The sequence below is a fragment of the Ursus arctos genome, unplaced genomic scaffold, assembly GCF_023065955.2.
Source record: "Ursus arctos isolate Adak ecotype North America unplaced genomic scaffold, UrsArc2.0 scaffold_10, whole genome shotgun sequence".
In the NCBI taxonomy this organism is placed as follows: Eukaryota; Metazoa; Chordata; class Mammalia; order Carnivora; family Ursidae; genus Ursus; species Ursus arctos.
The window spans coordinates 42,992,611-43,017,364 of NW_026622764.1; the positions used below are offsets into that span (position 1 = coordinate 42,992,611).

A 24,754-nucleotide genomic window follows, 5' to 3' on the forward strand; every position below is an offset into this window, starting at 1 on the left:
TCATTTTGTGGGAAAAACTAGTGTACTTTAAAAAGATTTATGGATTTTTATTTTAGGCCTGCATTTTAAGAGTCCTAATACAGAAGTTCATTATACTAGTAACATTGTAATAGAAAAGAAAAATTTAAAAAGAAATATGAAAGAAAAAGGAATTAATTTGAAGAAAAAGATGGTGCAAAAAGCAGTTTGGGTTTCCTTCCAAGAGAGAGAATGTGAGGTGGATACCCGACTGTTGATCAGAAAGTTCCAGTCAGCAGCTGCTGATGTTGCAGTCCAGGGTCAGCAAACATCACTCTGAAAAGATGGACAATAAAGGAAGCTGCTCTTTCCAAAGCCTTGAAAGAAAACTGAAGAAGTGGAACCAACAGTAATTAAGAATCTATGTGCCAGGCATTTCAATTTTTCAATGACTGAATAAAACATTTATTGAGCAGCTACCATGATCTTTTCAACAACTCTCAAATTGCATATTTTTATCACTATTTTTCAGAGGAAAAAACAAAAGTAAGGTTGAAAAAGGATTATATATCTTGCTCAGGTTATGTTGCTGTTTCCGCACATCCCAATGGACGCAGAGGCTGACGGAGAGAATTAGATTGAACTTGTGAAACTTTTAGAGGTTTATAGAAATAGATCAAAATCAAGTGTTCCACCTCACTTGCATTTTAAACACATCATGAAATTTATAAAGTAGGTATAATAACATTTAGGTGCTACCGTTCTTACTGTAAAACAAATTATCCACAATGCTAGCTACTCTGAAGGGCTCAACTGAGGGAACAAACAGCCCTGAGATGGCTACACTCTCCATAAACAGCTACTACACTTGAAATGAATTAATTTAAGTAAAGAGCTTAGAATAACATCTGATGCAAAATTAAGTGTTCAATAAAGTGCGCTATTATTACTACTTCACAAATGTAAAGTTCTATTCTTTATAATGTCACGTAAAACATAAACAGTTTTTCTTTCACTGGTTTGAGTCAAGCGATTTGACTATATTATCCTAGTGAATGAGAGAGGCTGAAAACCTAACACACAATGCAAATGAGCCTTTAGGTGGCACTTTACATTTCCAAACTGATTCTTAAATTTTTGGTGTTAATAACCAATGTGATATAAAAGAGAGGCTAAGAAATCTGGTCAATTAGCAACATGTTCACTTTTCTTCCAATGAAGAAAGGAACCCAGAGGCAATCTTCTTTACTGGGGAAAATCTTACCAGCTTACCAAATACAATAACTGTCTTTATAAAATTCATCCAAGTGAATGTTCCCCATCTTGCTATCTACAGACAAGGAGAATTAACTCCCCAGAGAACACGACTACTGAGAAGGAAAGTATAATAAAGCAGTAAAATGTACCAATACAAACGTTTACATGTTCCAAGATATTTATCCTCAGAGGCTTAGGTTAACACAAATAATTCTGTTGTATATTTGTCAATGTCCTAAGTTTACCAAAGAACTTAGGACTATAGTACATTTTAAACAAGGGATGTTCTTTAATTTCATAATTTGATAAACCTCATAGTAGTAATATGCTTCTCTGTTTGAGTGTTATCATATTCAGCAGCATAAACTTTGAGAGAGACTATTTTTCTAAGTTCTCTCTGGTCTCAGTGAGAGACTATATATTGTTTAGGCTCTTTTTAGAAACCTTCTCAATATTGTGGAGTGGTATGTCCATGGTGGGCTATTCCCTTCAATGCCAGAACAAGAACATTCCATGGTAGTTGGTAAATAAACTGTATGATGGTGAAGAGCATATGTTCTTAAGAGGATTACCTAGTTTCTTATTTAGATTTTGTTTTATACTTCCATAGCTAGTAGGGGACAATTCTTTATAAGTGTCATGCAAAAAGTATGAAGAGCATTAAAAAAAATTTCCTCATTTAAAACTGTGTTGGTGTTGGGAAAATCTCTCTCCATGAATAGGTCATGAATATATGCATAGGTCAACAGATAGATGAGGTCTCATGAGATTAAAGGCTTTTTTCTTTAATTTCCTACCTTATTTTGTTCTCTAAATGAACAATTGAGTAACTATCACAATTTTTAAACACTAGTATCTTTCATGTGCTTCCATGCGTGTACACACACACACACACACACACACAGAGTCTTAGAATGTTCAAGTACCTAATTAACATTTTTATCTATTTAATACATCACTATCTGGCATGAAGATGAGTTCAAGAAGCCCCAAAGCTTCGTTAATGGTGCTAGGATTATATTAATATTAATGGTTTAGGCATAAATGCCCACCTTCACAGAGGATTTTCCAATACTGAATTTTGCTGAAGTCATAGGGCAATAATATAGTCATTATATTTATACAGACTTCCAAATATCAGGTTCCTAGTGAGAACCTCTACCAAAAACTGGGGTTAACTATTAGCTTCTGCTTAATAAACATGGAAAGTTCTTATCTGTATATCCACTTAACCTCTTCTAGTAGCTACTAAAAGACTAGGAACAGGGTGAACTGTCACAGTATGCTTTTTTACACAGGATTTTTTTTTTTTTTTAAAGATTTTATTTATTTATTCGACAGAGATACAGACAGCCAGCGAGAGAGGGAACACAAGCAGGGGGGGTGGGAGAGGAAGAAGCAGGCTCATAGCGGAAGAGCCTGATGTGGGGCTCGATCCCACAACGCCGGGATCACGCCCTGAGCCGAAGGCAGACGCTTAACCGCTGTGCCACCCAGGCGCCCCTACACAGGATTTTTTTTTACTAAGGGTTGAAAACTTTTGCTGTGAAAATACATTCTTGGTTAACTTCCTCTGCCATGTTCCTGGGCAGTTTCTAAATCTTTATTTTGCTCTTCAAAATTCCTCTCCTGTTCTTGACCTCATTGCTTTTACTTCACAGAGAAGAGAGTTCATTAGAATTATTCAGCTTCCTTCCCTGAAACCCAACAATTTAACCTCACCACACCAATATTTACTTCTCTCTCCTCCTCTCCCTAGTGTTCCTCAAATCCCCAAAGTCACATGTGATTGTGCCCCACTTTCTTATCATAGCCTGGGTTTTTAAAAATCTTCACTCCTATTTTTACAACCTCTCCTTCTCTATTTGCTTCACTGTGCCTTTGATGTAAACAGACTTGGGTTTTTACCCTAAGTTCTTTTACTCTTTATTTTCATCCTCTATGCTTTTTATCTTCACAACCAAGATCTTCAAAATAGCCTACATTTCATTTTCTTATTTCCCACTCATTCTCAAGAAACCGTAAGTTGTGATACACATGCAACATTCCGCGGGAAATGCATTCTAGTTACCAGTCACCTACAGATAGCCAAATCCAATGGGTACTTTCCAGTTCTTATCTTTTTTGTTGTTTCCAGCATTATATATTATGGATTCAGCACCCATTCCTGCTGTGCTCCCTGGCTACACCTTCTCAGTGCCCCTCCCCACCCCTTAACTTTGAAAATTCCCCAGAAGTCTGACTCCAGTTCTTGTCTTTCTCTTTTCGCACATTTTCTCTAGGCAATCTCACCCATACTCTTTATTTTTGCCTAAATTCTGATGACTCCAAGGTCCTCACCTCTTGCCTTAACTATTGTAATAATTGGTCTCCATGCTCTCTGCTTTCACTGAAACCCATTTTCTATACTAGAGCAATAATCTCTCTCACTTTAAGATTTTATTTATTTGAGAGAGAGAGAGAGACAGTAAGCACAAAAGCAGTGGGTGGGAGGGAGCAAAGGGTCAGGGAGAAGCAGACTCCCCGCTGAGCAGGGGGACCTAATGCGATACAGGGCTCTCTCCCAGAACTTTGAGATGATGACCTGAGCTGAAGGCAGATGCCTAACTGACTGAGCCACCCAGGTGCCCCAGGGCAATAATCTATTAAAGCAAAGATCATATTATGACACTCTCCTGCCTAAAATCTTTCAGTAGTCCCTATTCTGAGGGATAAAATTCAAACTTCTTACCATAACCCACCTTACTCTTCATCCTTTGACCCTGCTGCCTGTTCAGCTTCATCTACTGACATTTACTACACCCACCCATACTCTTGCCAATATACCTCGCTCTACCATGCCCTCTAGAATTTCCCAGACTTCTCTCTTTTCTGACATTTTTTTTCCCAAGCTAAGTCCTAACTGACCTTCAACACTTTCAAGACTCACATTAAACTTCAGTCATCCAGATTTAACAAATATTTATTGAGGGCGCTTTATTTTCCAAGTACTGTTCTGAATGCTTAAGTATTAGCTGAAACAAAGTCCCTGTTCTCACACTGATTTCACTTAGGGGTTGGAAGCAGGAGAAAGATATGCAGGAAATAAAGCAGGGCAAAAGGGCTAGAGAATTTGTGTGATGGCACACTGCTGTTTTATAATCGGATAGTCTGGGAAGGCCTTGATTCCTCCATGAGCCAGTTCCTAAATGAGTTAAGTACTTGGTGCTCTGCTCATGATAGACAGATGCTGGCTTACTTGCTGGGCTCCTCTGCTGCTCATCTATGCATTTCCATTGTCTGGCACATAATCATTCTAAGGATATGTGCCCAGCACTGTTCTGGGTGGAAAGGTAAAGCCACATATTAAGTGCTCAAAAAAAAAAAAAAGGATTTTTGGAATAGACTGATACATATTTTCAATGATAACAGGAAAACCTCAAATATAAAAATTTCACTTTATACTTAATATTTTAATAATATATCAATACTAAAGCAGGAACAAAGAGTCAAACAAAATATTATAACTACTACATAGTAACATATTCCTGAAATTATGTATGGTAGGAAAGTACAAATTAAAGAAATATTTCATAGGAGAAATGTATTTTGCGCTGTATTTGAAAGCACTTAGAAGAGACTAAATTTTGAAGGTGTGTAAGCATTTTGGGAACAGTATAATTAAGGGAGAATTTTGCAAGGAATTGGGAAACAGGTTGTGTGGATAGAGTGAAAGTAGGTGATAAGAGTGTATAGGTAACTCTATTCGTTTAGTTGTGGGAGTATTTCATTTACTAATGATAGAAAGGAACAAGTTTAAGGCTGATGGTATTTTATCATGAAAAACCATAATCATGTCGCTGTTAACCTCACTCAAGGCAAAGGCAAAATTAAAAGTTGAAAGGTGATGTTTTGTTTACTCTTATGTATTTCCTCCTATATTTTCAGATCCTTTTGGCAAATTTTGGGATTTTTTAAAAACTAAAATTCCCTAATTATGATCAACTTTCTTCTTGCTAATTTTATTTTGCTTGCTTTTACTTTTTCAAATAAAAAATGTAATATACAATTACAGAAAGTTTATAAAATTGAAAAAAATGTATGTATACACACACTTAGAATAGATATAATTCTACTACACTAAACCACTTTACCTTGAGTTTATTCTCATTCAAATCTATACATTGCTATTATTTACTCATCATAAATATTTCCATTGATATTTCAGCCTTCATCAAGATCTTTCATCTGAGCTGTAAAATATTTCATCCAACAGATGGAAGATCGCTTATTTTACCATTCTCTTATTGTTAGGCATTTAGGTAACTTCTAGTTTTTACTATTGTAATGCTGCAATGGTCATCTCTCAGCAATTAGCTTATTTCTTTTGTTCTTTCCCTAGGAGAGATTAACAACTGGAATTACTGGTTTAAAGGTATGAACACTTTTAAGGTTTGGAAAAAAAAAAAAAGTCAGAAGGATCACATCAATCTACACTGCCAGCACCAATGTATGAGGTACTCACATCACTGCATCCTTGCCAGCATGAGCATTACCTAATTTTACCCCATTCACTCATACATTTAACACTGTGGTTAATTGTTTCAATTTGCATTTGAATACTACTAGAGTTCAATATTTCTCTCTAATTTTTAGTTATGAAAGATGACACTGCTACTTCAGCAAGAAACCATATTGAGCGTAAGTCAACAGTTCAAGGCTATAAAAATAAAACAAAATGAAATCTTTAAGTTAATCTAATCATGGCATGATTAACTGTTACTGTGCTCCATGATAATTAGGCATTAATGGCAAGCAGTTCACATAAGTGGCTATTATTACTATTATTTACACATAGCCAGATCAAGCATCCTTAGATTATGGGGAGGGCTGGACCAAGTAGAGGTATAATGTCTTTTTAGGCCCTCGTAAAGATCCCTTGATCTGGAACCAGATGTGATCCAGAAGGCAAGTTCTCTTTCTTCCTTAGCTGTACAAAGCCTCTATAAACCAAGCACCCGGTAGAGATCACAGGCATTATAAACAGTTTGGCTTAGGGTGGGCTAGAACCTAATTTACTGAGAAGCAAAGATGAGGCCCAGTCAGATATAACTCAAAGAGCTGACCAAAGAAATGCCTATTAAATCCCTTGCTTCTTCTCTCTATGATGATTCCTCAAGCTAAGCACCCAGGTTTTCAATAGATTTCTGAAGAACTTTTAAATTCTGAACTATTTCCATCTCCTTCCCCATAGAGAAAAAGAAAGGACTAGAGGCTCAAAGTATTCCCATTTTCCCAGTCAACCTTATTAACTCATGCAGATGTGATCTGGGTAACAGGATTTAAAGGACTTCCCTCTGCCAAAAACCTTTCTCCCCAGCACTGTCTGAATGTCCACGCACTAGACTCTTGACATTACTAAGCACATAGGGGTAACAGTAATCCACACTTCACTGTGAAATTAATTTAACTAGACTGGTTTTATATTCTTGGAATACTTAACTCTGAAGCATGCAGAGGATAGGAATACGAATTCCCATATGGAGAGGACACAGGGAGAAGCAAAAGGAATTAAGTCACTTTGAGTTGCTTTAAAAATAACATAGCTGAGGACACTATACTATAGAATGGGGAGGAAGGCCAAGCTTTTGATAATAAAAAGGTATGTTTCTATACACCTTGGGAGTTTACAAAGCCCATTTCTGTTGATTATATTACTTAATCCTCAGAACAACCCTGTGCTGAAACTGAGACCCCGAGATATTAAGTAACTTACCCAAAGTCACACAGGTAGTAAGTGGCAGAGCCGGGACTCGACCCAGGTCTTCTGATTCCTCCTGTGCATTTCCAGCTCCCCTGGAGCTGAAGCAGGGGCAAAAAGGGAGGTGGAAGTAATTTGCCCAAGACCAGCCTTGCCCGCTCCCCTTCTTTTAAGGGCCAAGCACAGCAAACATTTAACTCTTGCAGTGACCCCCTTTCATCAAATTCTCTCAGGATACAGCACACAGAATCTGAAAATGTGTCTCAGCCTTGGGCTCAAGAATGGCTGTAAGTAGTAAATGATGTCAGAAGTAATTTTGGCAGTACTTTGCCACTGATGTGAAATTTACTGGAATCTCGAAGTATACTAAATCTCATTTCAGAGAGCAAAACTTATTTTTGTATGTGAAATTATTAAAAGAATTTGTTTGAAATTTTTTGTTTAGCAGTTTCAGTCAAACCTTTCAAATTATACCATTATAAAAATTATTTTGAAAAATACCTAAGAACCAAGATACCAATTCTACATTTAACCTACTCTATGGCCCCCCCTTTTTTTTCTATCTTAATGATCTTCCCTCAGCGATTATTTTCACTAAAGCAATTATAATCATTAAAATGGACAGAATATTCAGTCTTTTTATAGCCAATTTTAAGTATTTTCAACAAATTAATAGGAAAGCGTACCTTCTTCTTGAGATGTAAATCTTATGTTCACTTCTAAATTATATCCAAAATGCTTCTAATGTAGCCTTTTATAATTAATTTTCTAGGACAAAATTTAGAGTTTCCAGTCTCTAGTTTCTTGAATAGTTCCTTAATTTTTCTTAGGGTATTATATATTTTATTTTCTGATCTCAATTACTTCCATTTCTAGTAAGTTTTAAACACATTCAGTGAGAAATTTTTATCTTCTTTGCTTATTTCCTAAGAATGCAAGGATATGATTTAAATCAACTAGGCATATAACCAACTTTTTACCATTTCTAGATCTTTTTGTACTCAGCTATAGTACATTTCAGTCTCTAACAGTCTTTGCATTTATGAGAACTACTATCAGTAGGGCTAGGTGTTAAATAAGCATCAGTTATAATCAGGGATTATAAAAGATCAGCCAGGAATATCAATTTATTTGTGCCCAAAGCTTTTAGAGGCTTTTTGACCTTGAAAAGATGCCCTATTTAACCAGACTTCATTTGAGGATCAGCCTTGTCTGATATGGAACATACCCAATCTAATAGTTAAAAGCCACGTGAAACCTTTAAGATGAATAAAAAGGCAAATATTCAAACATAAAAACAAAAGAGGAAGGGGACAAGGAGGAGGAGTCTGGATAAGGAGGAAGAGGAAAAGGAGAGAAGGGGAACAAAATAGAGGAGAAAGAAATGTTTACCTAGAATAAACAAAAAACTTCAAGTAAGTACTAACACTCTCAAGTTCTCGATATGCCTCTCTTTTCCCTTTGCTTTAAGACTTCAATTCCATATTTTAAAAATCTAATTGTTTTGCATACACATGGTAAAATTCAGGAATTCCTAATAATAATAATAATAATATTTATATTCTCTGATCACTTTGTGAGGTAAAAAAAAATTAGTGTACTTTTTTCCATGTTATTTCCAGCCTTATTTACATAAGTCTCTTCAAGATAAAAGGATCATTATATTCTCCTAAATCATTCACTAAATAGTACCAAAAATGGCTGCCAATATTAAAAAAAAAGAACACAAGTCTATACATTTTAAAATTTGAACCATACAGAAACAGAATAAAACTGACTCCTAATATCTTACTTTGTATAATAAGCTCTTGGTTAAGCATGATCAAGAGGGCTTCCCCTAATTTCTTAACCACATGATCTGGGAAAAAATGAGCATACCTCAGGCAAGATAAAAATGCCAATAAAAGTTGTTAAAAAGTTAATACTAGTTTCGAAAAGCCAATGTTAGCCTTCCCCACTTACTTTCTTCCCGCTATCCTATTCGTTTAACATGTATAACAAAATTGTAATCAAGAACCATGCCAACAATGGTTCCCAGACTGGACCCATCTCAGTCTGATGGAGGCCTTATTAATATTTATTAGGTGGCTCCTGGAAGGAAAGAAATATATCTTCTACTTCTATCCTTTTAATCCCTTGGGTATATAGGACAATCTATTTTCTGAAGTAGCTTTGCTACAAAAAACATTCAAATAATATTTATTGAAAAACTATCCTATTAAACTGTTATGCTCAGGCTTGATGTCTGACAAAGGACTCTTCAGTAATAAAGGTGACCACCAGAAATACATAAATAATTCAACACATAATTTCTGACCTCCTTCCACTGTTTTAGTTATCAAGCCAGTTCATGTGCTCACTTAAAATTCTAATCCCTTCAAGCTCTAAAAGGACTGGTACTTAGAGTATGTATCTACCGCTTATTTATAGAGTTCCTATGCACTTCCACTAGCTATTATCCAACCATAAATTCTGCCCTTGTTTATAATTATAAGTGTCTGGAAAGGGCAGGTTTCTTAAAATAAGAATTTTCCCCCTCCAGATCACTCAAGTGAGCTCTGGAATTATATCCAAGATTACCAATTCATCTCACTTAACCGCTGTTACCAGGAAAACAAGAACAGGAGCTCAAGAGCAGTTAAGTATAAGAGCTTGCTTATTTTCTAGGAGGTTTTAAACAAGCTTTTAACTAATTAAAACAATATTATTCAGAAGATTTAGAACATACCAGCATATTAGTAAAAAATCAATATAAATGTTGAAACAAAATAGAATTTTCGGTCTTTTAGGATTCTCCTTCACTTAAGAATGTTCATTTACCCAGTGGAATTAACTTGCTTTGACACTTTCTTTTGAAATGTCATCTTAACAAAAAAAGGGATTTCACATTTTGCCTTAGACTAGTTTATTGGAGAATAACAAATACAAAACCCAAATAAATGGTGAAAATGCCTTACTGTTGGAACATGTAAATATCATGTGGGTTATTAGGTGAGAATTACAGAGAAGGATAGCAATATTATAAAAGCTATAATGGTAGTCTTCACAAATGACAATTTCTAAAAGTTAATACATAGAAGTTTTCAGAATTAGAGTTAAGTTAAAATAAAATTAAAAGACCAGTGAATTATGTATAATTATATGTAAAATAAGATCTTAATTTTATTTTTATGTAATAAAACACTATTACTAATGACATAAGTACTTAGAAGGGACCTAAAATTTCAGGAATATATTCTGTCCTCTATTTAAAGAAAGGTTAAGAATCTTAAAACACGTTTGAGGAGAAAATTGTCTTTTATATATTTAGTCTCTATTTGTAACATAAAAATTGAATTATGCTACTAATAAGTTTGGAACATCTAAAACAATATATTTAAACATAAATCTTCATCCTACTTTAAAGCTGGGAAATTTACTAGAAAGAAGGTAACAAGATAGCTAAGATCTTTTCCAAAATATATCCCACAGACTTTCTATAACAGGTTAAAAAAAAAAAAAAAGAAAGAATTCCACGAGCAAATAGGTTTGTGAAGCAATACACACTATTTTCTCTCTCTTAGAGATTAAAATACAGCACTGATGTGAATGTTCAACTGTAATTTCTAAATAAAAATAATAAAAAATAAAGCACTTTAAGCAAATGAACATAAGCTCATAGATCTAATAAGTGATTTAGCAAGGTTGCAGGATAACTACAAATCACTGATGAAGTAAATTACAGAAGACTTGAACAAATGGAAAAAAACAAAACAAAATAAAATACATATTGTCTTGATAAGTCCCATAATAAAAAAGCACACGTGATTTTTTAACTCAGGATTTTCCAAATTTATTTGGAAAGTGGAACTAATGTTCTCAGAACACACTTCAGAAAACCCTGAGCTAGATGGACTAGACGTTAAAAAATATACACAGAAAATTAGTGACTTCTGTATTCTAATGGTGGTCTAAGTTGCTTACCTAGAGCCTCTTCAATTATGTTTACTCTTAATAAACTACATGAGTTTTCTTTTTTAAGGCAAATAAAATGTACTCACTGTTGTAGTACTTCCTTTCCCTTCTGAATGGAGCTCTCAGTCAATGACAGTTGCTAAGGGAGTTATTTCAAGTCAATGTGTAAAACTCTTGCTAGTAGTTCTCAAGTTTATGGAATGGGAAACTCTATAACACCAGAGTATTTCTCACAAGGAGACATACCAACTCCACTCTTTCCTAGAGATGTGACAGTGAAGCCTACTGCTCATAATTCTAGAATAAACAGTACAGGTCCAGTAAAGTTCAGAAATTAAGATCAGTAGGAAGGGTAATCCATATACATCAAAGTGGTATCAAGAGATACCACCTTCTAAAGGTAAAAAAAAAAAAAAAAAAAAAAAAAAAAAGCCAAGAGGATACAAGGCTGTTTTGGAAATAGAGTGAAAACAGAGAGAGATGACTAATAAATGAGATGACCAAAGAAAGAATACAGAAAAACAGTATTAAGTAGAAACACAAGATGACCATGTAAAATTAAAAAAGAGAATGGACAACTGACATCTGACTATGGTATGCAATCAAATATGTCTCCCAATTCCCCGTGTAGCCCATCACCATCAAGGTTCACAATCACTGACTTCAAAGATGTGCTGCGGGGGCTCCATCTGAAAGCGAATAAAGTCTGTGGTGCAATGAGCAACATTCTTTTTCTGCTTTTTTAGGTGCAGATGGAAGAGGGACAGAAATTTACTAGAAACTAAAATAGAACTGTGTGCATTTTTTTAATTCAAGAATGCCTCTTCAGATTTATAACAATCTTTAAAATGTACTGACATGAGTGTCTAGTCAAGGCACATGCCCAATATGAGTAACATCTTTGGGAACAGAGAAATAAAACCAAACGAAAATATTCCTCAGATTCATTTATTTTACTAGTTAATTTCCTGTGAAGTGAGTAAATTAGTAAATCTTTTGCATTATATGCGAAGGAATGGTAAAATTCAGTGAGGTTTGAAATTGCAGTTTTAAAAGTCCTGGTAAGTAAAGTAAATGAAAAAACAAAAACTGACCCTTGGAAGAAAACAAGGCTCTGTGTGAACAGCTTTCATATCTCCAGTAAAGACTTGTATGTTCTACAACCTCTGGTGGGAATTATGAAAGGCTGGGTAATTGATGAAGAAATAAAGAATATCAAATACAACCAAACTTTATTAAATCAAAGCTTGAAGATATTGCATGGAATCTCCAAATTCCATCACTTGTGATTGAAAATTATGTTCTTAAATGGGGCTAAGCTAGCTGTACAGTTTCATTCTGATTAACTGTTTACAACGCAACAAAATAAAACAAAACACAATAAGCACTGCTCATATGACAATGTTTGAAAGGAAACTTTCCCGAAATATGTCTCGTGGAAGAAAATGTATTTCAGTATTTCAGTGACCTTAATCAACTTACGCTTTTAGTGCAGAAATTTAAGTATGGTAAATTATACCCACTAATTTGTTTAAGAATTTATCAGCAAGAATGAAAAACCTCTGGACTATGACCAAATACGTGCTTGTACTTTTTATTGGATACTAATTGGCAGAACCTCACTGTTACATAATTCTAATTTTCCTTTGAAGTTAATGATTTCTATAACAATTGTCCTCTTTTTAATATCTATTATGATCTTTTGATATCAAATACAAACTAGTTATAGCCTAACTTTATCACTACATCATTAAAATTACTAACATGACCTTGTTCTAATACGTTTAGAATCCATTTTAACTCATTAATTTATGTATCATAACTCTCAATCTCCTTCCTCATTAAATAGTTTAGGGCTTTTTTGGTTATATGTTTCTTTTTAATATTTTTATTAGTGATAGAATAATTTATAGTTTTTTTGTGAACATCATTTGAATTTGAAAAGATAACTTTCAAATGTGCTCCAAGGATGTCATTATAAAATATTGTGCAAAGTTACTTCAAAAGTAAAACTTGAGATTGTTTTTTTTGGAAAGTATACTAAAACTGAAAAAAAATATATCATAATTATTAAAAAAAGAACCCAAACCCTCCTAAAAACAAATTTTACTTTTTAAATAGATAATAACTTTTAAAATAGATAAAATTCATTTAGTCATACTTTTTTCTTCCACATTAATTTTATCTTCAAACTAAGGTGGAATAAAGACCTAAACATTACTTAAATTACAACTTCAGTAAACAAGATTTTTTCCACTTGTATTTTATCTTAAAGCTTCAAGAAGAAAGAAAAAAGACCCTCATGAGATCTTTAAGTTTGTTTCACATAACTGGAACTATAACTTTCTTCTAACTTCGTGCAGTGCACAGGGATTTTTGTGTGTTTTGTGCACTAACCTATACCCCTCACCTTCAGCAGTGCCTGACTCCTAATAGACATATAATGAATATTTGTTGAATAGATGAATACAGAAAAACATTTAAAACAGGATGATCATCTAAAAGATAATAACAATCCATCTGTCCAGAATTAATGCCCAAGATGGTGTGTATGCTAAGGCCTTAGAACTAAGCATTATCTACATAATCACAATTATTTTCATCGGAACAACAACTGAACCAGATCTTTTCCTGATTTTAAGAAACAAGTACTATGAATTTATTTAAAAAAAGAAGTTTAGAAACCAACAAGTTCTAAAACATTTCTTGGGATATAAAAGCCTCCATAGAATCCAGGTCATAAAAATACCTGGAAAATCAAGACTTGACAAGTGTCTCTCCAGGCTTAGGAAAGCGATTCAGAAGCAACTACTCTAAAAACACAAAAGGTTTGTCTCAGCAGCAGCGCCAGGGTATTTTAGAGTAATTCCAAATTGCCTGTGGCATCTTTTTACTGGTTTCCCGGTATTAGTTTTAGAGTTAAAAGGAACCAATTTGGAAAGGGCCTGCAGGAAACACAAATAGCAGTTTGCTCTGGTCCTAATGTTTTCTCATACAGTCATCAGCAATAGAAAATAATATTACACTTTTCTTCCTATATAATTTTACACATAATAAGAAACTCCCTAATGCTTCATTTACTTTGGAAAATTAAGGAAAATCATACAATGTTTAAAGAACATTGGGGGGGAAAAGTGAGAGCATTTATCCAGTTAAGAATAAGTTATGAACCCCACACTATGTGGGATAGTTAGAGAGTTCACTATAATAAAGACACTAAATTAAAAGAGAATATTTAACAACAGCTAAAAGAACCAGGTGAAATCTAGCTAGAACACAAAAAAAATCAGGATGACTTACCAAAAAGTTTACTGAATCATTTTGGAGGAAATAAAGTATTTAATCATAACCAGAGCATATATTTTCACCGTCTAAAATACCATCACTCAGTATGTTCTGGAAGTAAAATGATGAGTCCAAATGGAAAGGGAAAATAAGTATTTAGTCTACAGAGCAAAGGTGAATAATTCCTAAACCTCACGAAAAAAACATTAACCCTTAAAGTATTAAATTGATTTTTATTTTAATTTTCCATACAAGAGACTATTAACTTAGTCACTGGGTCTCTTCATATTTCATGCTTTTTATTTAATGATTTATCCTTATGCCTTTAAGAGACAATACAGGCAACTGATTTCTTCAAAAGCTTTTGGTTTATATGCAGGTTTTTGGGTTGTTTTCCCTGCAAACTATTAGAAAACTCTTCAATGAACGATAATTGCTACATTTAGGAAAACGAGGTTCTTCCAAAATCTTACACCAATAACAAACACCTTAATAAAAGATACAATATAATTTCACAATTAAAAATAGTGCAAGAGTTAAAAATTAAAAATTACACAATCCATGGTGTGATTGAACAACTATGCTAAAGCTTCTAGAAACTTCACTGTACCTTTGCAGCCCTTTAATTTTTCTAGTGGGACTTACCAATTAGAATTATCTTCTTATTGATCTAGTGAATGTTTGCTTTTGATTAAATTAAAACTTGGCACAATTCCAGTTACAAAAAGAAAAAGTACCCATAGACCCCAACATTAATACTCTTGGAGGCCAAGAGAACTCAACACTAACTCTACATTAAATGTATTGACAACTGCATGCAATCTTTTTCTTCAGGGGCTTTTTATGGATAAAGGCACGTATGTATTTTTTTAAAATGGAGATGAATGAAGATCTGTTAAGCTGGTGGCTTCTGCATGTCAAGGAGATGCTTCTACAAACTCAGTCAGTTATTCAGGCAGATAAAGAAGAATGATCTTGTCCCCAATAACAATGTTAATGATCCAAAAATATCTGTTATATTAATTTATGTAAAATCATAAAATATCAATAATCACAGGAGAAAATATCCAAAATACTTAGTGATTCTATCCTGCTTCTTTCTGTAAAATAGTTGAGGGATCTTATAAAAGATTTTTAAGTTGACTGCAAAAAAGTAAATAGGTAAAAAAACAGAATAAAACATAGATGAATATTCACAAATGGGTAGGAAGAATATGAAAATATTGTTGTGGTTCAGAATCGCTACATGGGCTGTGACATCTGATAAAGTTATTGTCCAGCTAAATTTACATGGACTTAAAATCAATGATAAAACAACGAGGACTATTAAGGGGGGAAAGGAAAAGTCACTGACTGTAGAAAGAAAATGATCACTCAGTACCAAACACCTTTCAATGGAAGAGCTACAGTGAGGAATGACAAATGTGCTCATCAGTTATGGCCACCCTGAAACAGAAAAAGGAAGTAGAAAAGAGGTGAAGTAAGGAAACTAAATATTTCTCTAGGGAGAAAAGAATAAAATCAATCTCTTATCAAATCCTCTAAAAAATATAAAAAACCTAAAGCTAAAAACTCTATTTTGACTCTTTGACTGTAATAGTTAAACACACTTGAGAGCATAGTATGAACAGCAAACCAGGACTCATCTTCTCAAAACACAGACTTACTAAATAATTACTCTTACCATCAAAGTAAGATTAAGAGGTATTAATGGAAAAAAGAGAATGAAAATAGCAGTCATATGAGAATCAGAAGGGCAAAGATATGATTACATCAGGTTTCTCCAAGAAAAGACATAAAGTAGATATCGATGGTATTTCAGTCTTTTAGAGAAAAAGTGGCTAAACTTTAGACAATGAGAGTGAGGGATAAGATCTCTTAATTAAACATATGAGCCATTAGTAATATACTATAAAATATGAAATGATAAATTATCTAGAAAATGATAGTTTTTTTTAAATAAAAAGGTAAAGAATAAAGTTCCATGGCCCAAAGCATAATTACTGGTACTAGGCTTTTTGTTGTAGTTTTATTTCTTTTGGGGAGGAGGGATGGGGGGTAGGTGACACTGAGGAGGTGACAGAAAAACATCAAAGACCAAAACTAAACTAAACTAAAGTCAGCAAACGAGAAAACACTGTACTTCAATGATAAGGCTAATGTCTGGATAATACAATTTCATAGTATATTTTGGTATTTTAGAGAAATAGAAATAAATTAGACTTAAAAATAATATGTTTATTATTAGCTACCTATAAATTGGAGAAAGGAAATAAAAAAATAACTATCTGAAACTAATTTTAATATGCCTTGCCCTCCTGTTTTTCCTGAAATGTAGCTGAGAATCTATCTATATAGTCATATAAGTCCTTATATAAAATGGATTCCCATGAGGCCAATAGTTCTAAATTACATCATCAAAATTATCACAGAGCTTTGACATACATTTGGCAACAAAATCAAATAATTATTAGACAGAGATATTACAGTTAATCTGTACATATACATATGTAAATATATATGTAGTAAATGCAGCATGAATTCATATATAAAGTGTTTTTCTTAATTTGATGTGTAACTAAAATAATAAAGAATATACATGTATCCAACAGAGATTTAAATTTGACAACTGCTGGATGTAATTTAGTCAAATTTAAAGGAACAAACTGGAAAGGAACAAAATATGCATAAAAACTTGCAAACGTAAAAAAGGGCACCTATTTCCAAAGCATACTATAACAAAGCATTACACAAGAAAAGTTAATTCCAATGCATTCATTTTTATTGTAGGTCAATGCAATTAATTAGAATCTTACTTTGGGACTAGCCAGTTTTAAGCAAATTCAAAATATTTTTTTCCACTGGCAAATTTTGTATTGCTATGACTAATCTTTTAGAGCTATGTATTTTCTTCAAAATAGCTTATGCCTCCGTACAGAATTTGGATCACGTACCCATGCCTCTGTCTGAATGGGCCTGATGTTGCTTAGTAGCACCTCTTCATAGTTTCCATAATCAATGAATTTAACAACCGCTGTCATACCTGAAGAATGGAGAGCTTCAACTTCTGCTCGGTAAAACTGAGGAGACAAAAACAACTTTTAAATATGACGATTGTCTACAAAGGGCAATATTTGATGGAAACGTAAATGCTCAAGGTGTCACAATGTACATTTTTTTGAAAGCTCATTTTTTTAAGATTAATTTTAGTGAAATACGTATATATGTGAAATGATTACCATCGTAAGTTTAGTTAATGTCCATCACCACACATAGTTACAAAACTTTTTTTCTTGTGCTGAAAACTTTTAAGATCTGCTCTCTAAGCAACTTTCAAATATACAATATTTGAAAGAAAATTTTTAAGGGAATAATATTTTTAAGAAAGAAAACTTACCTTTAGATAATCACAAATTGGCTAAAAAAAGAGAAATTCTCTCATCCGTATGAGTTCTGACATACACTGATTTCAGGACAGAACGAAGAGTGTCAGTAGAGAATATTCACATGTTAATGGGTGTATAAAGAACTAGTGTTATGTTTTGTTGTTAGCCACTCAAGCCCTCTGACAACATTAGCAGGACATAGTCAGAAAATATAACTATGGAGCAATTTATGTAACAAACAGAAATATATGACAAAAATAAATCTCAAAGAAGAAGGCTCACTGCCACAGTCACCACAGGCAGCTGGGGTGAAGTAGGGATATCAGATAAGGAGTAAACACATTACTTATATCCAGGATTTATACGATTTGACACACTGCAAGACCAGACACATTTATTTTATCAGTTTACCTAGTGTAATTTGGCCCTGGGAACTAATTCACAGTAACAAACTCACAAGGAACTGATTAACATAACAATAACAATTTTTTTCTGTTAAGGAAACTAGAAGTAGGTCAACTAATTGGAGTACTTCTCTACGATAGGTCAACCCACTCAGGACCGAAATTATAGGTCTGAATGTTGCTTAGTGAAGATGAAATGAAAACGAAAAACTATTTACTCTTACGCAATACTTCCTTCAGACTACGGTAGCTGGATGCTCTTATTATAACACTATCTACTCCAACAGTCTCTCTTCATAAGCTCACCAGAATCAGAAAATGCTAAAGGCAACAAAAATTCTTATTGTCTACATCTTTTAAAATATGTTATCCTGAGTATACCAGAAAAAGAAAAAAATCTGTTTTTACTGATTAACATCACAAAGGTTATTAAGTTAATCTATAGTGTTTCTTTCCTAGGTCTGCATGCTGGCAAGTTTAGAGATACCATGCTGGAATTTTTCTTTTCTTTCTTTCTTTTTTTGGGGAATTCTTCTTATATTAGAGTTCTTGATATACGTTCACATCTGTCTCTTCCTCCTTTATTTCTTTTTTTCTTTTCTTTTTTAAAAAAGATTTTATTTATTTATTTGACAGAGACAGCCAGCAAGAGAAGGAACACAAGCAGGGGGAGTGGGAGAGGAAGAAGCAGGCTCCCAGCGGAGGAGCCGGAGGAGCCTGATGTGGAGCTCGATTCCAGAACGCTGGGATCACACCCTGAGCCGAAGGCAGACGCTTAACGACTGCGCCACCCAGGCGCCCCTTCCTCCTTTATTTCTTAACCTCATACTTCCGTGATCTGTGAATTGCTGTATTTCTGGACCTATGCTTCAATTGTAAGCTTCTCAGATAATTATGTCAGTTCTGGTAAGTTCAACAAATAAGAGTCAAAATATACCCTAGGAAAACAAATAAGTTGACATCCTTTTAGAAGCTTAGAGTCTAATAAAAACAACCTGTGTAAAAAAATGCCTTCTATATAATGTGGAGTGTACTAATGGTGCAGTGCCATGCACTTAATAAGGCTGAGGAGTTTGGGAAGAACTTGCTGGAGCAGATACAGTCTTCAAGGATGAAGAAGGGTTAGCTCAGTAAAAAAACTGAGGAGGGTGTTCCACAGACATATTTTATGAGACATAAAATATGGAGATGAGTGCAGGAAACTGGAAAAAGTTTAGAGTTAATTATGGCATGACGTGAGAAGGGCCAACCAATAGGAAATCAGATGGGACAAGAAGGTAAGGGCCAGCAGACAGAGGCTCTATATGCATGCTACAGGCTGTATTTGTTCCACAGGTGAAAGATTTTAACTAGGAAGAATGACATGATATAAGCCCCGGATCAGTGATAGTAGTTTCAATGACAAATTTAAGAGGAATAAGGTTTAAAGCAAGAAAACCATTTGGAGGTTGTTGAAGTATTCCAGTTGAGAGGGCAGAAAGAACTGAAGTAATTATGGCAGTCTAGAGGGAGAAGGAGAATTGTCCCAAATTCTCAAATCCTTCTAGGGAAATAAAGGTTGAGAGAAGGCAAGATAGTGTGAAGAGTTTTTTAAATGATAAAATTATACAAATTAGCTGATTATCTTCATTACAGCACCATAATGCAATTAAGATTACAGTTTCTTAACGACAGTTATAACTCATGTTTTTCTTAAATCTTTATCTTGGTTGGTCTCTGGTTAGAAAATTGGAAAGTTGACTATTCTTTTTTTTTTTTTTTTTTTAAAGATTTTATTTATTTATTCGACAGAGATAGAGACAGCCAGAGAGAGAGAGGGAACACAGTCAGGGGGAGTGGGACAGGAAGAAGCAGGCTCACAGCGGAGGAGCCTGATGTGGGGCTCGATCCCATAACGCCAGGATCACGCCCTGAGCCGAAGGCAGACGCTTAACCGCTGTGCCACCCAGGCGCCCCAGAAAGTTGACTATTCTTGACAAAACATTTAAAAGCTATCTCTTAAATTAGTTGTTTTCAGAAGACAACTAATCCTATCTCTTTCAGAGGGTGAATATTGTTTGTTTAATGGTGTAATTAATGGTGTAATTTCAGAGAGCCCACAGTCCCTCACTCTAAAATGAAAGTACACATCCAATTAAAATCAAAATAGTCACCTTAGAAGATCATCCAATTATTCTAAGCATACTCTAAAAACTCAAAACATTTTGGGAATTGTTAGGTACTCTTTCACAAACTGTACATTATATTAAATATATTCAGAAAAGGTAACAGATGAATTTAGTATTATTGATTTTCTTGAGATAATTAGTTAAAAGTAAAGCTTCATTAATAATTTCACCAGGTGTTTGAAGAAATTAGGGTAATAGCATAGCCAGAACTATCTGATATATCCCAAGCATCTGATACTTATCAGCTACTCAATTACGGTTTGCTCAGTATTTGTTGAAGAACTTATCTGTTAAGTCTAATATCTGAATATATGTAGGTCTGTTATTATTCTCTGTTGCTTATTTGTATCTCATTCATTTTCTCTCTCCGTATTTTTAATCATGCCTCCTAATTTTTTACAGGATACCAGACATAGCAGATGAAATACAGAAGGGGTTTTAGAAAATGTTATTTTTCACAAAAAGAGGATTATATGTTCTTTTGGCAGCAGATAAGAGTACAAACAGATATCCTTGAGCCTGTAAATGGTTGGTTTTAGGCTTTGTAATGGCTCATTTGTATTAGTTTTGCACTTACTACTAGGGCATGATCCTTGTGGGATTTCAATATAAAGCATGAATCATATACTAAGCCTTTCGAAAGTTATTGAGCTTGGAACTCCATTTACTTCCTCTGCTCATCAAGATCACCAATAATCTTACATTGTCCAATACCAAAACACATTTTCCATTCTCAGCTTTATCAAACTTTCACAGAAGCAGCTGACACAAGTAGCCACTTCCTCTAAGATAGACGCTGTTAGCTCTACAAACCAAGCTGATTTCCAACTACTTCCCTTTTACTTGCCTTTACCATGAGGGAGAAACAGCTAAACATTAGCCTCCCACTACCTAAATCAAATAGTTCCTGTATGTTGGAAAGCAAGTGGTCTAAGTTATAACAGTAGGAGTCTGGGTGGTGAAGAACACCTGTACTTGCTTTCCAAGCCTTCCTAATCAGGCAAGAGCCATGTGAAATAGTTCCGACCAGTGAGATTATCTGGTGGTATTTCTGGAAAGGCTTTTGCTTTTCTAGAAGAAAAAAAAAAAAAAGAAAAAAAAGACACAGCTAGTGCTGTCTCCTCCCCTCCTTCTAGCCTTGAATAAAAACTCAACAGTAGAGATGCTGCTTCTAGACAGATGCTATCCCACATTCATACAAAAACCTTGTAAGACTACGCCATCTAGTTATACCGCCCTGTACCCCTCTCCCTGCTATCATCAGGAAATATCTAACACCCTTCTTACGCCTCATCATTCACCGAACACAAAAGGGCCCAGTTCCTGATCCCTGGCCCTACTGCATCCTTTTAAAAGATCCAACCACATTCGCTAGCCTGAATTCTAGTTCCCTGAAAACTACAGTTAACTTTGTCTCCACTACTCCTTTTAGCCCAACACAAACTCTCATGGGCACAGCCTTACTTTATCAACTGAAACTACTCTACCTATGAAATATTTATTTCGAGTATTTTTTTCTTTAACTTGATCCTCACATCCACCCATGTCTCCACACTATAACTCCTCTTTTTTTACTATGATCTTGCTGATATCTCCAGTCCCCTACTACTCTTTTTTTCCAGTATAAGTGCCCCCTTCAGAATTAACCAATTAACAGGGTCAACAAGTAATTATGAAATCCCTCCATTGTGGGAGAAGCAGCGCTGCAAGGAAAACTAGACAGACATAGCCCTACCTTCAAGAAACTGAAAATTTTGGTAGGGGAAGGAGATATCAATCTAAGAATCAAAACTAAAAGTACTTACAAACTGTGGTAAGTTTTAGAAAGTGAACAAGGCACTGATTGAAAAAGACAATAGTGAAGGAGGGAGGAGGGGGCAGGGCAAAGAAGACTTCTCCAGGAATTGATGTTGGAGCCAAGCCCTCAAGGACGAGAACAGTTGGTAGAAGAGCATGTTGGGCAGAAGGGAAAATACGTGCAAAGGTCCTTCTCTCTGAGGGTACCTTTTTCCTCTTCCTCCTCCTGTTCTCTGTTGGTCTTCTCCCTCTCAGCCAGATTCTTTTACCTGATCCACTATATTCCTTCATGACCTTATCTATCTTTCCCTTCCCTTTTCTCTATGATTTCTTGCTTTCTACTGTAGCCAGCATATAACGTAGAACTAAAGAATGTTTAAATTATTGGCTTAATAATTATCATTTATTGTTAGCTAAATAATTAACCTTTCTGTTCTTATTTTTTTAAGTAGGCCAATTGCATATTTTCTTTAAGTTAAATGAAATCTGCAGAATTTAACTCTGTGCCACTCAACTCATTTTCTTCCTTGTGAATCAGTGTAACTTGAATAGAAAGAAAAGCAAACATTGACAGTTCAGTTGATGATAAATGAAGTAACTGATCAACTTCACTTAGTTACTTTTAAATACTGTTCTGAATACAATCTAAAAATCAAACCTCCCTAAGCATCCATAAAGAATATTAAATATTTTATTTTTCCTCTTTTATAAATTACATATCTATAAGTCTGTTAAACAGTTACGGCTATAGAATGAAACTCACAGTCCCAAAGTAATGGTCTTCTACAGTCTCACTAGAAGGTGACATTTAATAATATTAGTATATGATAACTTTAGAGCATGCATACCTTGTTGTCTTCCCAATAAAGTGCAAAACATTCATCTCCAGGTTTCCACAATTTTGTATACTCCATAGGAATAGATGATTCTAGTACTTTTTCTGGTTTAATTGGCCCAGATCTTCTTTTGGGCCCACTATTGTAAAATACTTTATCATCATAGGGTGTAGCTGTGATGGGTCCTGCTGGCTTAATAGGTCCTACTCGCCTGCCCTTCAGTGGCATGTCTGTCTCTCCATTTGGAACACCAATGAAACTATTAGTTCGGACAGGATTCTGGAAATCAGTATTTACATTAAAATGTTTTTCAATTTTTACACCACTGAAAGCTTCGTTATTTATTGTTCGTGGTTTCCTGTCATAAAAATGATCAGGATTTGCTGTTTGGTTTTCTCTTTTCCCACGTTTTTGATTATTATAATCAGTGGATTCTTGAGGAAGTGGATTTTCTTTTGCCTCTGCATAGGACGGACCTTTTCCTGATCTGCTTTGCATGGAGTTATCCTTTTTTTTAAAAGCACCATCATTGTGCTGAGAACTTAAAGGGTATGAAGTATCTTTAGTTCTGTCATATCTAGAATAGGGTCTATCACACTTGATTCTCTCTTCAGCCCATACTTCAGATCCTGAAGAAGTACTTGGTCTTTCAGAACCTCTGTTTCTAGGTAATCCACTGCCTTCTAAAATTGACTTTGGATTTTGGGTGTCTCTTTGAAAACGAGGAGGTTTCTCATTTCTTGGCTGTCTGGTATCATTTCGAGGAAGATATCTTGGTTGATTATTATCTTTGACTCCATTTTGCTCAGTATGTGACAATCTGTGTTGTCCCTGATGAAACTGCTGCGGCTGTGATTTAGGTTCTGAAAAGTAAAAGTTTATTGTATACATATTAAATGAAGACTCTGCATTAGTACTGAATTATTTAAAAATACCTAAAAATTATTATATTAATACAAATTATCAAACTACTTATTCTAACATCTTCCACTATCTTCCCACCTCATTATCATAATCCCTCTCTGCTTCCTTAGAGTTCTGTGTTTCTAAAGTACAGTTTTCCTGGTCAGCCACATTAGTGAAGGAAAGCAATGATATGAACCATGAGAAAATGGTGGATAATCCAAAAGGAATTTGGCTTTGTCCTTGAATGTTTACATTCTTATAATATAGCTATCTATATGTGCTATTCTGGTAATTCATTTCCCAAGACACTAATGAAACAGAATTGCAAACTGCTAAGAAGCTGCTATGAAACTGCACAAGTACATCCCTTGCTCAACTCCTTCCTGAATTCCACTTCAATTTAAATCCATATGCTATCAGGGTCAGTCAAGTTCTAGCCTTGGCAAAAATGTTACTCCTCAAATCCGTCTGGAACTGGAATTGCTAAGTGTTTAGATTACGAATAGATACCCTACCACAGAAAAGAATAAATAAATTTTTTGACTTATTGAAGTAATTAAGAGCAGGTACTACTTGGAAATACAGAAAAAAAATGTCCAAAATGTGATTAAGCTTAATAGTGCAGATAATGTCCAACTAGTAACCCAAAGCAGTAACATGGTAAATATATACTCATAGATAATTTAATGGCTGTATTTCATGTAGTGATTTTTATTCTATTTCAATCTGTAACTTGTCATTTACACTTTCTTCTTCCGTTGTTTCATACAGCATGTCTACAACCTTACTACTAAGCATATTGACTGGTCTTTGGTGTACATGTCTTGTTTCTCTTGTCATACACAAGGGTCACAATATTTCTCAACAGTGGCACTACTGACACTTTGGGTGGGATGCTTTCCTGCTTTGTAAGAAAATTAACCTTTCTGACATCCAGGCACTAAATGCCAAAGCATCCTCCCTAGTCACTGTGATGACCAAAACTGTTTCCATACATTTTCAAACACCCACTGGAGGCAAAGCTTACCAGCTAAGATGTCTCAAACAACAAAGATAAAGAAAA

The 24,754-nt window shown here is 34.5% G+C and overlaps 1 protein-coding gene across 9 annotated transcripts in view; it reads right to left on the reverse strand.

The window, feature by feature from the left end:
- The window catches only part of TDRD3 (tudor domain containing 3), a 164,176-nt gene that overhangs the window by 14,175 nt on the left and 125,247 nt on the right, over nt 1–24,754 (reverse strand). For 5 of the 9 annotated variants that reach the window (XM_026493380.4, XM_048215529.2, XM_048215527.2 and 2 more), the window contains 3 exons: nt 22,798–23,648; nt 17,149–17,274; nt 6,971–7,056 (listed from right to left, as the gene is read on the reverse strand). In XM_026493380.4, the coding sequence (XP_026349165.2) occupies nt 6,971–7,056; nt 17,149–17,274; nt 22,798–23,648 (1,063 nt within the window). Of the gene's footprint in view, nt 1–6,970; nt 7,057–12,124; nt 15,641–17,148; nt 17,275–22,797; nt 23,649–24,754 lie in introns of those variants that run through there. The other 4 variants (XM_048215526.2, XM_044381854.3, XM_048215525.2 and 1 more) reach the window with 2 other exon arrangements.